This window comes from Drosophila hydei, unplaced genomic scaffold (assembly GCF_003285905.1).
Source record: "Drosophila hydei strain 15085-1641.00,03,60 unplaced genomic scaffold, DhydRS2 tig00000063-arrow-pilon, whole genome shotgun sequence".
Classification (NCBI taxonomy): Eukaryota; Metazoa; Arthropoda; class Insecta; order Diptera; family Drosophilidae; genus Drosophila; species Drosophila hydei.
Window position 1 is genome coordinate 6,036,882 of NW_022045657.1, and position 14,824 is coordinate 6,051,705.

Here is a 14,824-nt window from a genome sequence, read left to right on the forward strand (position 1 = left end):
ATCAATTCAACAGCTGGCGCAGGTCAAGTAGCAGCCACAAATATAAACAACAACTTGAGCGCTCACTTAAACTTATTTACACAAATGAGTCTGAGCGAAATTCGGTTACGATTGATTAGGAGAAACGCGTTTGCTGCTGTCGCAAACATTTCCACAGCTCAGCTCTATACGCTTCACTTCACTCCGCTCTCGAGTCAGTTAAGCGGCCGCATCCGACGCGCTCGTTTCGTTGCAGTTTTGCGTCCGCGAGGGCAACCATGAATCTGTGTTGGCTGTCCATGCTATTTGCGGCTGCCTCTTGGTCAAGTTGGGGAGGTAAGTGCGCTGTTCACCTGTGATTGCGCATTTATGTATGTGTACCTGTGCATCCGCTTGTTGCAGCTGCCTTATCAACACCTTGCCAGCTTAAAGAGACCCACTATGGAAGCGTTTGCGTCTGCAATAGCAGCTACTGCGACTATCTGGAGCAGCCAGTCCTCGGTGATAATGATCAGATTGTGCTGATTAGCTCGAGCAAGGTAAGAATATATATTCAAATCGAATGCATAACAAGATTGCACATATTTTACAGAATGGGCTGCGATTCATACGATCTGAAGGCAGCTTTCTAGACGAGAAGGCCTTGGAAGTGCAGGATCAGCAATGGATCGATAGTAACTTTGTAACCGATACGCTTGTTGTGGAGCAAAATAAAGTTTGGCTGCAGTTCGCAAACATTTCTCAACGCTTTGGTAACTAAAACGCCGCTGAAGCGACTTTCCAACACTGAAGCTCACATTATCTTACCCCTTTGCAACACTGTACAGCCTTCAATGTGACCATAAAGACCGTGCAGTTAACAGTTCAGCGCGAGGTACGTTACCAGAAGATAACGAATTTCGGAGGCGCATTCACGGGCAGCGTCTCTCACATTATACAGCAGCTGCCTAAAGATCTGCAGGATCATATCTATAAGTAAGTGTATGACATGTCAATCTGAAGATTCTCGCTGAGCTCCTGTTTGTACGCAGATCCTATTTCCATGCCGATGGCATTGGCTATAACTCGATACGCATGTCGATCGGTGGCTCCGACTTTGATCTACAGCCCTGGGCCTACAACCAGTTGCCGCGCAATGATCCATTACTCAGCAACTTCACCAAACTTGATTCACGGGATCTTCAAAAGATTGAGCAGTTAAAGCGTTTGAAAGCAATTGCCAAATTGAATAATCTGAAAATTATGGCCGCCGCTTGGAGTGCACCCACTTGGATGAAGAGCAACAACCGATGGACGGGCTATGGTCAGCTGAAATCGGAGTACTATCAGGCCTGGGCGGATTACCATTTGAAGTGGGTATCCGACCAAAAGTTGGCAATTAATGGCCATCTGTATGGGACTTAATGTGCACTCTTTGCAGATTCCTCGAACTGATGCAGTCTATAAATATGCCCGTCTGGGCCATATCCACTGGCAATGAGCCGTTAAACGGTGTCATCGGCTTCTTTTTCATACACTTTATGAGCATGGGTTGGACGCCCTGGCAGCAGGTAGGCATCGCAACGAATAACTATACATATTTATATAGCTGCTTTCCCTTAAAAGGCAATTTGGCTCAACGACTATCTGGGCCCGACCATTAGGCAGTCCAAGCAAAGCCAAGTGCTCATTTTTGGCAACGACGATCAGCGCTATACGTATCCCTCCTGGTTTCGCAAGGTAAGGCCTTTTGATATGCTTGATCTTATAGAGTCGTTCTTTATGATTATTTATGATTGAGATACAATGAATGTAGCAAGGCCAGGCGAATAGTGCATAAAACCAATATACCCAATTCAGAGTATGAGCGAATATATAAAATATCTAAATTTATAATCTCTCTTTTGTAGATGCGCGCCTCGCGCACCAATGCACTCGACTATCTCGATGGCCTGGCGGTGCATTGGTATTGGGATGAGATCTTTGGGCCGCAGCTTATAGATCGGGCCCATGCGGAAATGCCAGATAAGTTGATATTAAACACGGAATCCTGCATCGGCGACAAGCCCTGGCAGACACATGGCCCCGAGCTGGGCAACTGGGGGCGTGGCGAGAGCTACATGCGCGCTTATATGCAGGACTTGCTGCACAATTTTAACGGCTGGCTCGACTGGAATCTGGTGCTCGACGAGCAGGGCGGTCCGAACTATGTGCACAATTACGTGGATGCTCCGGTGATTGTGAATACAACAAGTCGCTCTGAATTCTACAAACAGCCCATATACTACGCCATTGGGCACTTTAGCAAGTTTCTGCCAGAGCAGTCCGTGCGGATCGAGGCGAGAACCAATGAAACGGAGTCCTTTGCGCAGCTGAGCGTGGTAGGCTTTCAAAGGCCGGATGGCAGCGTGGCGGTGATCTTGTACAATGGGTATGTGGCACGCGTCTTCTCTGCCACTCAAGTGCCTGCACATCCTGCTGAAGTAGGTGCTATTTTTGGCGGCATCTGCACTAAAGTGGCTGTCTCTTAATTGTGCATGGCACTCGAGCAGAGAGCTAGACAGCACTTTTCATATATTTTATGAATGTATCTCATAGATACTTTTCATTCCAACAGCGAAAACTTGCCCGTTAATGTGGCGCTCAATGACAGTCAGCGAGGTGAATTCAATATGCGCTTACCCGCCCGCTCCTGGCACACCGTCATCTACAAATGAGCTGGATGCCATGGATTTGAGGAAACTTTGAATGGGTTAGGCCCAGCTTATCGATAGTGATCTATAATCTATATATAACTAAGGGTCCAGCTGGTGTTGCATGTAGCCGCTACTCCAAGGACCAATTAGGATAGAAAACATGTTTGCCACTCAGTCGCTCAAGTGATAAACAAAAGGAAGCCAATAAATTGCCCCATAGCAGGATGCGGATGCTCGTATGCGCAGACTCTGGAGAATTGTCCAAGCGCAACGACCAAGACAACGGAAATTTGTTTAAGCTGCTCAATTTGCCGTAGCGCGTCTGTTTACAATGAAATTTCATTTGCCGTTTACTCTCTGCCACACCCCGTCCTAGCTCTAGCCCATCCATAGCAATGGCCTGGCGGCACGGCAAGTATAAACGAAATTTCGGATCATGTTGAGTGACAACTGGCAGTCGAGCGGCGACAACGACCAGCCGAAAACATCTTTCGTACAAATATTTTCTTAAGTTTTCTTCAAATGAATTTTTTTTATTTTATTTTTTTTTTTTTTATTTTTTATGTGCTCTATAAATATGATTGTCAATTGAGCGCACAGCAAATGCATTTGCTGCATCTATATGCATCTGGCCCCGACAAAATGGGGCGTTTTATGTAAATCTATAAATTAAATATGAAACGTTCATAATTTTCGTATGACCAATGAGTGCGCCATAGAGATTCTTTTGGCAATAGCTTACAACAAATTTGTGCTTCTAAACGAAAAGAAAAGTAGAAAATAAATTTAAGTTATTTTTTTAAATATATTTTCTGGCGAACAACTAATTCAAATATCATGTCTGATATGTTGTCTAAAAACAAGTCACAAATGAATTGAATTAAGATTAAAATTGGTGCTTTATATACAGCTGCTGGCTGCCATTTCTCATATAGGATTCGTGGAGTATATTAGGGTAAATGCATTTTAATGCGCTCATCACATGTGGCAGTGGCAAGTGGCAAGTAGCAAGTGGCAAGTGGCAACAGCATGTCAATGCGTCTTGGAAAATATATCCAAGTGCTTACAACAAAATACACTTATCAGGCAGCAGCGTGTCCATTACATGCCTCCCTCACGCCTGCGCCTCGTATACTCCTTTCAATAATTGGGATAAGGGGTATATTCGAGCTGTACAGAGCGGGAGATTTTTAAGAAATTTAGCTGAGAATATGAAAAACAGTAGCTACCTACTTTGCTCGTATTATTTTAGTCAAGTTACGCTGTAAACAGAGTATCGAACGGCTGGAAACAGCCCGCGCGATGCTTGGACTATTTTGTTGTTTTTCAGCATACAATATGAAAGCCGCTGTGGGATATGCCAGCCAAAGTGTTGAGTGTTTCTTTGAGTTGTTGTGGTGTTCGCAGTGCATAAAGTTAATGAGCCTCATTATGAATATGGCAGCGATATGTTTGTGTCATAAGCAATAAGAATGCAGTAAGGGAATTTACACACGCTGCTCTCGTCAGCAGAAGATCAAAGTACATTACCATTTCCCATGGTGCAGAGACCCATAATGTGTTATGAGTTATTGGAGTATGGCCGAAGCAACGGCAGAGGCAACGACAACTCCAGATACAGATCCAGCTAGCTGATCCGCTTCCTGCCAGCCAAGCCACGTCCACGTCCACATCGATGTCGTGTGCTTGTCAGCAGCTGACAGCGCCATGTCAGAGCAATTTGCTGAACTGAAGGTAGGTGCGCTCCTCATCAGCACCTCCTCCTACACTGTGACAGGCACTCAAATTGACTGCTCAAAACATACATAGTCACCCACCAATACACACATACATGCATACAGACGAGATACTGTTTAGTGTCAGATTTATTTCAAGCATAAAACGGCGATCACATTTCAGAGCACCCGCGGTAATGGCTGGAAGGTGGAAGGGGGAGCACTTAAGTGGCCCGCGGGACAAAGGCGCCGGATGTGACTATTCGATATACATACACCATGTTACGATGCCCCCAAAGAAGATACATACATATATCTCTGTGGGAGTTGATTCTAAATGATAGGACGCACTTTCCCCACTATTCGCCTGATAAGATAATCAAATTAGCTAATCAACCAGACCAGCTGTGGCCCAATTAACAGAAATCAGAGCCATATAGTCGCAGTAGTCAGCAACAAGATGCGACGTCCGTTGTCACCGACGCTAGCAAAGCTGGCCGAGCAGGAGCTGAACGAAACACCCGATAGGATACAGCAGGACATCATCATCTTACGCGTCTGGATACGCCAGCAGCCACATTTGAGGGCGCGCACCGAGGACGACTTTCTGATTGCATTTCTGCGTCGCTGTCGCTATAGCTTGGAGGAGACCAAGCGGCGTCTGGACCGTTACTTCTCCTACTATAACCTTTTTCCGGAAATTATGAGCAATCGATACATCACACAGCGACTACTGGATATCAACAGATTGGGGTAAGTCATTGGAAGAAGTTGAGCTCATCACGTGTACCCAACCGATATTTTAGGATGTTCATCTATCCGGACCTGCCCAAGTGCGATAACCGCACGGCTCTGTTCATAGCACGCTTCGGCAAGCTGGATCCCAATCAGTACAGTTTGCGCGAGATTTACCATTTCACGTCCATGGCCATGGAAATCGTTGCTTTGGAGAATGATTATGCGTCTGTGGCGGGAATCTGTGAGATTATTGACTTGGAGGGCGTCAGTTCGGATAAGATGCGTCGCTTCGATAAGCAATTCTTTCGCAGGTGGTGGAACTGGCTGCATGACTGCAGTCCGCTGCGAATTAAGGAAGTGTACGTGATCAACATGCCCAAGGACATCCAAGGCAGCATTATGTATCTCTACAATATGCTCAGCCTGCAAGTCAACTATCCGGTGAGCATGATATACTCGAAAATATCTTTTGCTGCACAACTTAACGAAAAATGCCATAGATACGCGTGCTGAAAAACGCCGAGGAGCTGTTCGACCACATCGGCAAAGGCTCCCTGCCCGAGGAATATGGCGGCACCAATGGCCACATGAACGAGAGTGTCGCCTATATGGAGGATTTGCTCAACAGCTATCGGGGCTACTTTGAGCAGGAGTTCAAGTATGGCACCATCGAGGAGCTGCGGCCGGGCGAGGTGGCCACGTACGAGGCAGAGTTTGGCGTCAATGGCTCCTTTCGCAGGCTTAACTGGGATTGACAGCGAGCTGGCCAAGGCCAACCTTATTCATAGCTCTCTGCCATAGTTTATCAATTAAAATTGTGTACACCAAAAGATAAACAATAAATTGCATAATGCGCACTATCTACCAGTTCATGTGTTACATTGATATACATTCGGTGATATCACTCTTGCTGGATATCTAACAGAACGCGTTCCAGCTATTAACTGGTCACTGCTGTTGCTGATTAGATTGCCAACAGAGTACACAGTACGTCAGTGTTTTGGCATTTGCCTTTTGGCATTTGAGCTGCAGCTATCAGTGCGCTAACATGGCCGGACTGCGACCACTGACGCCGGAGCTCGCTGCAGTCGCCGTTTCGGAGTGTAATGAGCAACAGACGGAGAGGGGGGAATTTATAGTCACGCTGCAGATATGGATTGGCAAGTTGCCGTATCTGAAAGCTCGCACGGATGAGCGGCTACTTCTGGCATTTCTGCGACGTTGCCGTTTCAGCGTGGAGGCAGCCAAGCGACGCATAGACAACTACTATTCCCTGCGCAATGATTTTCCCGAGGTGCTGCGCTCCAGGCAGGTTGATGAGGCGCTCCTGCAGCAGTTTGATCGTGGGTAAGTCGCAACAGCACAGCTTTCCACTACATTTATTTGATGCATCAACAAACAACTTCACAGCATCCACGTCATACCCACACGGCCCGTCAGCCCACAAGGACCCCGCGTTATTATCTCACAGTTCTGCAAGATCGATCCAAAGCAATCGAATCCCCGCGAGGCGTTCAAGCTACTCTTCATTCTGCTGGAGCTGCTCGCCTTGGAGTGCGATAATGCATCTGTTTCGGGCATATTTTTTGTAGTTGATGCACGGGACGTCACAATGGAACAAATGCTCCAATACGATCCATTTCTGCTGAAGAAGACCTTTATGCTAGTGGATCAGTGTATGCCTCTGCGGTTTGCAGAGATTCACTTGGTGAACATGATATCCTCAGGACAGAAAATCTTTAATTTCGTCACCTCATTTCTGCCAGCCAAACTACCCTTTAAGGTGCGTAAGCCGAACCACTCCTGCCCTCAATGGCCACTAATCTTATGCTCTCTTCCACTCAGTTCGTAGTGCATAAGAAATCGGAGGACTTGTACAAGCATCTGCCGCCGGAGGCGATGACCATTGAGTATGGCGGCAACAATGGCTACCAGGCAGAGGCGCTGGACTACTGGCGCAGCAAGCTGCTGGAATACAAGGATTACCTTGCAGAGGACTCACAATATTGTACCAACGAGAAGCTGCGCGTGGGTCTGGCCAATGCCTGGGCCAGTGGCGAGCTGAGCGGCACCAGCGGCTCCTTTCGCAAGCTGGAAGTGGACTGAAACCAGTTCTAATACGTGCTTATGTCTGCTTTATTCATAGTCTTTAATTAAGTAGTTACTAAAGCTAAAAAAATACTAAGCTAGTTCTATATATTTTCACTGGCATTTGGTGTGTCCTTTGGGGTATAGCGCGTATCCTTTGGCTGGCTCTTAAAATTAACTTTACATTTAGCTAGTTTGGCTTCCATAATCTAATGCTGGTGCTAGGTGCTACATTTCTGCTTAAAGTTTGCGTTCAACGAGGCAGTCGAGCGCTTCGTCGATGCTGTGGCTGTGGCTGTGGTTGTGGTGGTGTTGGTGGTGCTCGTGGTGACCACGGTGACCACTTTACTGGCGCTGGCTTGCATTTGAACAGCGTTCGTTGTGCTCTTATTGATGCTTTGCACAATGAGATTGAGGCAATCCAAGCTGGAGCCATTCGCACTGGCGCTCGCGTCGAAGTCTGTTAGAAAGTTATGGAAATTTTAGATAAATAATGAAAAATGCCATAACTTTCTATGTATACCTGCAAATTGTCCATATTTTTCCATGTGTCTGTTGTAAAAGATGAGCTTATCCTCCAGGTACGCACCTGCATAGGAGCTCTGAAATTGCAATTGAAAATGCATCCATGAGATACTTTGCTAGCGCTAGCTTGGCAACTGCCACACCATGAGCAAGACAATAATAAAATAAAACCCAAATAGCAAGAGTGCCGCCGCCCCAAATGACAATGTCAGAATTTGGCTGGGTCCAAATGCCCGGCAGAATGCGCTCTAATGATGAGATTAGCCCGAAATGCTTGCGAGCTGTACAGATTCCACAAGGCAGCCAATTAAAATGCATTGAACCTATGCGACGGCAACCGGAGCACGAGCATTGTCTCGAGCAGTCAAGTGTCAGGAGTGGGGCCACTTATTAGCAATTAAGTTAATTTGCTGCAATATTTGCATACGCAGACGGCAGGAATGGACAGGGACGGGAAAGAGAGCTGAGGGAACTGGGGGATTTGTTGATATATAAACGGAGATACGCAGATTTCATTAGAAAGATTTGCTTTAACGCCTTTGCCAAGCAAATTATAATTGCCAATTCTGGGTGGGTTCCCAACTAAAACTTGGCCATCGAGTTGCCCGGAATTTCATTTTATTTTTTTATTTTGTGCCGTCACAGCGTCTGCAAGGATCAGAGCACATGGCCAGTGACTGCGACTGGGACACACTGGGGCTGTGGCTGCGGCTAGTCACTGTGCGCCTTCGTATTTATAGGCACAATGTGACATGAAAACGACACCCAGCAGAACAAGCAAAGAACAAAACGTTGAACACAACAACTCACGGCTGCACTTTTATAAAGCGATTTATCATTTCTCGAGCGTTTAGTGACAGCGTGCGCTCGATATAAGCGACACACATATGCATACTATATATATTTATATACTATATATATATATAAATATAAGCATATGCATGCAGTAAGTATATGAAATTTTAATTATATTTCTCTTGGCGCAGACAACATAAGCATATAGTATATGTAAGCATGTTAATATCTGAATGAAATGCCACTTATCATTCGCTAAGCATTTATGAGTTGCGCAAAGATTTTAAGCCGCTTTTTGGCGCGTGGTTCTTAGAAGTGCCTCGACATGATATTTCGAATAGAAACGGATATGCGGCATTATGCTGGGCACCTCTTTAATAAAGTTATGTAAACACTTCAAATGACCTTAAGCATTCTTTTCTTTTTTTGCCTATGTTATTATCGATGTTTTGTAATCAAACATTATTAAAACTAAAGTCAAATGTCAATAAGATAGCACAAAACATAGATAATTCTAAGTAAGTAAATAGATAAAAGGTTCACTTCCGTTTTATAGAAATGAGTCATTTGCACCTAAATGCTTATATTATGCCAAAATTAATTGTTGGCAGCGTATACAGACGGGTGCGATTACAATTTGAAGTATCTACTCAACTGATATGATCGGAATTGCTTGATAGAATATCTGTTATAAAGCCAAGGTGAACTTCAGGTTCAAGCTTTTGAGGTGCAATGCATGATAAAAAAAGTTTATGATTAGAATATTGCCAACTGAATTGTGTTGTTAAGGGCAACGAAATTTAAATCAACCAACAACACAATTCAGTTGGCAATATTCTAATCATAAGCTTTTTTATCATGCATTGCATATATATACATATATATATATAAATATATATATATGTATATAAATATATATATATATGTATATAAATATATATATCTAAATATATATACATATATCTATATATCTATAGTCTGTATTCTATTCTATAACTATATCTGCATTTGTACTTGTTCTTAAAGATACATTTGTATCTGAATTCTTTTTTTCTGTGTCTGTGCCTATTTGTATCTTTAGTTCCATATGTATCTGATTTGTATCTGCAATTGTATCTATTTCGTATCTATATTTCTATCTGTATCTGTTGCTACAATTGTATCTATATCCGTATACGCTGTACTTGTATCTATATCTGATGCATTGCTATCTATAACTGTAGCTACCTTTGAACCTGTATTTTTTCTATGTGTCTGCGTCAATGGTTACCTTTCTATATGTACCTTTAATTCCATATGTATCTGTATCTGATTTAGTATTTATATCCACAGTTGTATCTGTCTTCATAGCTATATTTATATCTGTATCTGTAGTTGCATTTGTATCTTTATCTATATAGTCTGTATTTGATGCATTTATAAATGCATTTTATAACTATAGTTGCATTTAAAAAAAACCATAAAATAAATTTAATTCATAAACGGTAATCCCACTTTAAACAGCAGATATGAAAATTGTATATAAGGAAAATGAAATGAAAATGGAAATTATAGACTTCAGAGTATGAAACTCTTGGGTTTGCTTATTTATAAAGCATTTGTTATCAACGCTTAGCACTTTGCACGCTAATATTTAAAAATACAATTCCAGCTCCCCCTAGTTTCCACTTGCTATTTGCCACTTGCCAGTTGGTAGCTGCTACCCCAAAATGGGATGGATGGATGGATTGTCAGGCTGTGGCTGAAGTGCATTTTAATGTCGCCCGCTGGCATTTCGCCAGTTTTTAATCAAACTATGGACGCACATTAATATCTGCCATTGAGGGCGCGTACTGTCGGCAAAACAAATATGCAAGGTTTTATGGTAAATTAACAAATTTGTACATTAAAATTTGAAAAACTCAAACAAACTGCATGGAAATTACTCAGCAGCGACTCGAGTTGCGATCGGGCATCCATAAAAAAGAACAAAAAATAACAAGCAAACATATAGCTGCGGCTATTGCAAAAATGTTTGCATAATTGTTGACAATTTGTTAAGCTGTCAGATGGGCCTCCAGCTGCTGACTGCAAGCTGTTGACTGGCCCAGCGGCCGTAGCCCATGTCTTGCAACACCTTTCGAGGAATAGCGCTGCGAGCTTGTCATGTTTTTCCTGTGCAATTTGTCAACTGACACATTTCCCTCGAACATTTCGACTCGAACATATTGTGAAATGCTTCTGCAAGAGACGCTGCCCCCACCGCCTCCCCTTTCCACTCTTTCCTTATAAAACAAAATTCAAATGTAGCTCAAGTTTTCCCTTCGTAAGCTCCCTGTCATGGCGTTCGAATTTGTTATAATTAATTTACAACACGTTTCTCGTTCAGGGTTTAGAGTTGGGTGGGCTACGACAGATACGCCTGGGCCTAATGCAGCGCATAAAAAGAAAATTTATTTATTGATCGTTACTAACTGCACCCTCAATATAAATAAATTCAGAGCCTATTTCGATTCGAAGTGTGTTATAATTTCTGGGCAAGTTAGCTGATTGTGCTTTTACCGCTCATCGGGGCAATCATAACTCATTATTTTCCCCTCGACAAGCAGGACAGCCAGAGCCCCTCACCCGGTTCCAGATAGGGGCATCTGAGAACAAGCTTATTAAGTTGCACGTCAGTGAGCGCATAAATATTTCTCTTATATTTTTTTGGTTTTTGGGCAGCAAATCACGTAGATGCCGCCTTTTGAATATGACTTTTCGATTTTGGGAGATGTGGACTTTAAGATTTGGTGAATGAGGAGCAGAAGCTAAACCCAAGAAAGAATCTTGTATTCTATTTTCACTTACACACAGAGATATATATCTAGGGAGAGAGAAAGAGACTGAGATTTTGATGAATGTGCGCGTCAGCAAAAGAAAAATGTACGAAAATGTTTTTCATGCATGAGGTTTTTACGAGAAAATAATTGCGGAACGTTTTTTGCCTGCGCCGTTAATATTAATTGGCGTTCAGCAAAAACTTACCAGATAATCGGACTGGCAGCTCTTGCCGCTTAAACTGGGCGCCAGATTGTCGCCGTCGCGTGTGGGCGTGGATTCCTAATGCGAAAGAAACCGCAAGAGAGTTAGAGATTTTTGCGCAGCTATATTCACAAATATATTCCGTAATACCTGCAGCAGATCCTCGAGACTCTCGATGTATTCGATGGCATTGCGCAAGATCTCAACCTTGGGCAGGCGTTGATTGGGATTGGACGATGTGCGACGCTTCAAGATCTCAAAGGCCTCGTTAACCTAGAAAGCAGCAGAAGGCAAATGGCTGCCAATTAAAATTCATAATCGAAATTATAGAAATCATAGAAATCCATTAGACATGCCATAAAAACCCACCCAGCGGCTTGCTCATCTTTAAGTGGCTCTTTAATAAAACATATTTTAAATTAAATCGCGCATAAAATTTAAACAATTAAACTGTTTGGCGCGGGTGGTTGATGTTGATGTTGATGATGATGATCATGCCCCAGTGTCATTAGACATTCCCCCTTTATTCATAATGTTAATAGCCCTGCCACAGGGGTTTTGTCGATCTATAAATACGACTCGAGAAAACTCGATTCTTTAAGTTTTACGATTCGAACACAGAACTCACTCTTCTTATCTCACTTTCGTGCTCGTTAATGTTCTTGTTTAATGTTTGGCAAATCTTGCATTTTTATGCTTGTTGGGTGGCTTCGCTCTAGCCGAGATGGCTTACACAATTTAGGGCCAAATGATTGCAAGTGACATTTACGTTCACGATGTGTTAATTTCTGTGGCGCAACTAAGTTGCACGCAATCCTCAAGATTGGGGTAGCTTGCTTATCCAACTCATGATCTATGATCATTCTAAAGCAGAGATATTCCCTGTAACCTATGCCAATATTATCGCTGCTTGTCTGCTTCAGTTGCCAGCTCAAGATATTGAAATATTCAGTAATTTGAATTTGTCTTGCAAAATAATATTTCATATGTTTTTCGTAAATATCAATAAACTTGAATTTTTTAAAAATATTTTAAAATGTTCAATATTTCATTAATTTATTTTGTAAATATATAATATTTAAAAACTTAAATATTTCAAAACCCTACTTTGAATAATTTTTTAAAACTTAAATATTTCTAAAATTTATTTCATAAATATTTTAAAAACTTAAATATTTTAAGAACTTCTTTATAAATATTTCAAATAGTTAAATATTTCAATTAAACATTTTAAAAAGTAGTAAATTAATAAAGTATTGGATTCCTCAGCGAAGTTTCGAGCTTGAGTTTTCTTAGGCGAAGGTCAGGAAATAAAGTTGATAGTTTTTAGCTTTTAATATAAAAAAAATGACTGAGTTTATTTACTTTGCCTAACAACTCTTTGGATCCATTTTACTAAGTTAAGTCTCTATTAAGTTGGCCTAGCTTTTACCATTGAATTAAAGTGTTAAGACTTGCCATTCGAGCCAAACATGCGTCATAATCAAAAGGCAAACTACAAATGTAAATATAGTAACTCTTGTATTTATGTTTTCTTTGTAAATTAGTTTAATTATAAATAATAATTTCAAAGCAAATTTCATACGAAAGACAACCTTGACTTGCCTTAAAATATAAGTTGCTTTGCTTCAGATAACGTCTACGTCTCTGGGTAATGATATAAGCCAGAGGAAACATTAAGCCCCACTTGAACGCTGCAACCCTTCGTTGATCATTCGCTCACCTTTCTTAGACGCCGTCTCTCTCGCATTGTCGCTGCCTTGCGGCGATCCACGGTGACATTCTTCTTTTTACACGCCTTGCAGGCCCATGTGAGGCAGGGACGCGAGGACTGGGCTGAGGCGCAAACGAGTGGCGCAAGCACATGCTCCTCGGAGCTCAAGCTGCTATCCTCGTCGTCGTAGTCCGTGGTGTATATGGGCGAAGATGTCATGGATAGCTGTTTGCTGGCATCTGTAGTTTGATGGTTTCTGTTGCCAAAGCTGCAGGCGGCACTGCTGGCGTCGCCGACGGCATTAAAGCGGCTGAAGAAATGCTGCAGCGTCTGTTGTGGATTCTGGTGCATATTTCCATGTGGCAGGTGGTGGTTGTTACTGTCGTTGTTGTTGTAGCGAAAGCCAGTTGAGTTGGCTTGCTGTAAATAATTGTTGTATTCCTGTTTGATGACATTATCATTGGTAGCAACTGCGCCCGTTAGCATGCCGTTGCCATTGTTGTATTTGGTCATGATTGAAGGCAATTCGATGATCCTTCAACTCACTTCACTTCACTCTACAGGTAACTTCACAACAAATTAAACGATCGAGTATGAAAACGGACACGGAAAATCTTGAGAGGCAAAGGCGAACACGAACGAGACGAACCGACGCCCGCGACATACGCAACACATTTGGCTGACAATATTCGAAAATGTTTTGTGTGTGTGGCGCGAATCTTTCCCAGATTCACATGTGCTCCGCTCTGCTCTGCTCAGATCTTGCTGCGTTTTGAGTGGCTGCTCGTCGCTGCTCTCGAGTGGGTTCTATTTATAACGCGGCCCGCCATTAGACACTGGCATTAGGCACAGAAGGACGCACACACTGCCAGCACACAGGCCACGCCCCGTCTCGACTGCTGTCGCTGTTAGTGGAGAGCCATTTGGATTTTCTGCTCAATGAAAATTGTATTTGTGAAAGGCTTAGACGATTTGGTATATTTACGATCCACTGTCTGAATAAGAAGTCAAATAAATTTGAATCTACCTGCCCAACGATTAGCGCATCGCTTATAAATTAAAACCGAAAAAAAACAATTCGTTAATGTGACACATTTAATGGAAACAGCACTCCAGGCACTCCGCCCAGACAGCCACCCACTCACCTGCCCTACAATCGTCACACACCTTGCCATTGAGATTTTCCCGACATTTTCATTGTTGTTCTTTTTTCGTTTCGTCGGCTACGCATCAAATTGACCAGAAAAAAAATTAGACAAAAACGAGGAAAACTAAAAATTGTCTTTGCCTCCCCACGTATATAATTTGTTTATTTATTGCCGCTCAAACAAAATATATATCTTTGAAAATCACCTCTAAATCTTCTTGAATGATATTGTAAATCTTCTGCCTTAAGGCTCGTGGTTTTTGTGCATTTCGCTTTATTTTCCATTTCGATTTTGTCACAGCTTTAGCCGTTGTTTTCTTTTCGATCTCGTTTCATTTGAGTTTCGTGTTGATAAATGTTTTGTTTTGATTTGCTCTGATTTTATTTTGAACACACTTAGGTGTCGGCTTTACACGAAACTTGTTTATGATCAGCCCAAGGTAAT

The 14,824-nt window shown here is 42.5% G+C and overlaps 4 protein-coding genes across 4 annotated transcripts; 3 read left to right on the forward strand and 1 right to left on the reverse strand.

Moving 5' to 3' along the window:
* The first annotated feature begins 171 nt into the window (after positions 1 to 171).
* Positions 172 to 3,436, forward strand: LOC111601399 (lysosomal acid glucosylceramidase). The gene is made up of 9 exons (XM_023317942.2): positions 172 to 315; positions 382 to 518; positions 572 to 731; positions 807 to 954; positions 1,011 to 1,331; positions 1,400 to 1,529; positions 1,585 to 1,698; positions 1,869 to 2,389; positions 2,576 to 3,436. Exons 1-9 carry the CDS (start codon positions 258 to 260, stop codon positions 2,673 to 2,675), a joined length of 1,689 nt encoding a protein of 562 aa, XP_023173710.1. The 5' UTR covers positions 172 to 257; the 3' UTR covers positions 2,676 to 3,436.
* A 1,264-nt stretch (positions 3,437 to 4,700) lies between these two features.
* Positions 4,701 to 5,967, forward strand: LOC111601517 (alpha-tocopherol transfer protein-like). Its single transcript, XM_023318123.2, has 3 exons — positions 4,701 to 5,122; positions 5,176 to 5,548; positions 5,608 to 5,967. Exons 1-3 carry the CDS (start codon positions 4,830 to 4,832, stop codon positions 5,860 to 5,862), a joined length of 921 nt encoding a protein of 306 aa, XP_023173891.1. The 5' UTR covers positions 4,701 to 4,829; the 3' UTR covers positions 5,863 to 5,967.
* A 167-nt stretch (positions 5,968 to 6,134) lies between these two features.
* On the forward strand, positions 6,135 to 7,311 carry LOC111601422 (alpha-tocopherol transfer protein). The gene is made up of 3 exons (XM_023317997.2): positions 6,135 to 6,454; positions 6,518 to 6,890; positions 6,953 to 7,311. The coding sequence occupies exons 1-3, from the start codon at positions 6,156 to 6,158 to the stop codon at positions 7,211 to 7,213; spliced, it is 933 nt and encodes a 310-aa protein (XP_023173765.2). The 5' UTR covers positions 6,135 to 6,155; the 3' UTR covers positions 7,214 to 7,311.
* An 84-nt stretch (positions 7,312 to 7,395) lies between these two features.
* LOC111601421 (myogenic-determination protein) lies at positions 7,396 to 13,879 on the reverse strand. Its single transcript, XM_023317996.2, has 5 exons — positions 13,242 to 13,879; positions 11,669 to 11,791; positions 11,522 to 11,596; positions 7,719 to 7,797; positions 7,396 to 7,655 (listed from the first exon to the last, which is right to left on the reverse strand). The coding sequence occupies exons 1-5, from the start codon at positions 13,743 to 13,745 to the stop codon at positions 7,417 to 7,419; spliced, it is 1,020 nt and encodes a 339-aa protein (XP_023173764.2). The 5' UTR covers positions 13,746 to 13,879; the 3' UTR covers positions 7,396 to 7,416.
* Positions 13,880 to 14,824: the final 945 nt, after the last annotated feature.

Excerpts from the sequence above, each read along its gene's own strand:
- LOC111601399 (XM_023317942.2), top strand. The coding sequence starts at position 258 with ATGAATCTGTGTTGGCTGTCCATGCTATTTGCGGCTGCCTCTTGGTCA. Across the intron at positions 955-1,010 it reads CTGCAGGATCATATCTATAA|ATCCTATTTCCATGCCGATG; the intron begins GTAAGTGTATGA and ends GTTTGTACGCAG. Across the intron at positions 2,390-2,575 it reads GCGGTGATCTTGTACAATGG|CGAAAACTTGCCCGTTAATG; the intron begins GTATGTGGCACG and ends TCATTCCAACAG.
- LOC111601517 (XM_023318123.2), top strand. The coding sequence starts at position 4,830 with ATGCGACGTCCGTTGTCACCGACGCTAGCAAAGCTGGCCGAGCAGGAG. Across the intron at positions 5,123-5,175 it reads CTGGATATCAACAGATTGGG|GATGTTCATCTATCCGGACC; the intron begins GTAAGTCATTGG and ends CCGATATTTTAG. Across the intron at positions 5,549-5,607 it reads GCCTGCAAGTCAACTATCCG|ATACGCGTGCTGAAAAACGC; the intron begins GTGAGCATGATA and ends AAAATGCCATAG.
- LOC111601422 (XM_023317997.2), top strand. The coding sequence starts at position 6,156 with ATGGCCGGACTGCGACCACTGACGCCGGAGCTCGCTGCAGTCGCCGTT. Across the intron at positions 6,455-6,517 it reads CTGCAGCAGTTTGATCGTGG|CATCCACGTCATACCCACAC; the intron begins GTAAGTCGCAAC and ends ACAACTTCACAG. Across the intron at positions 6,891-6,952 it reads CAGCCAAACTACCCTTTAAG|TTCGTAGTGCATAAGAAATC; the intron begins GTGCGTAAGCCG and ends TCTTCCACTCAG.
- LOC111601421 (XM_023317996.2), bottom strand. The coding sequence starts at position 13,745 with ATGACCAAATACAACAATGGCAACGGCATGCTAACGGGCGCAGTTGCT. Across the intron at positions 7,798-11,521 it reads GCTGCCAGTCCGATTATCTG|AGCTCCTATGCAGGTGCGTA; the intron begins GTAAGTTTTTGC and ends TTGCAATTTCAG. Across the intron at positions 7,656-7,718 it reads AAAATATGGACAATTTGCAG|ACTTCGACGCGAGCGCCAGT; the intron begins GTATACATAGAA and ends ACTTTCTAACAG.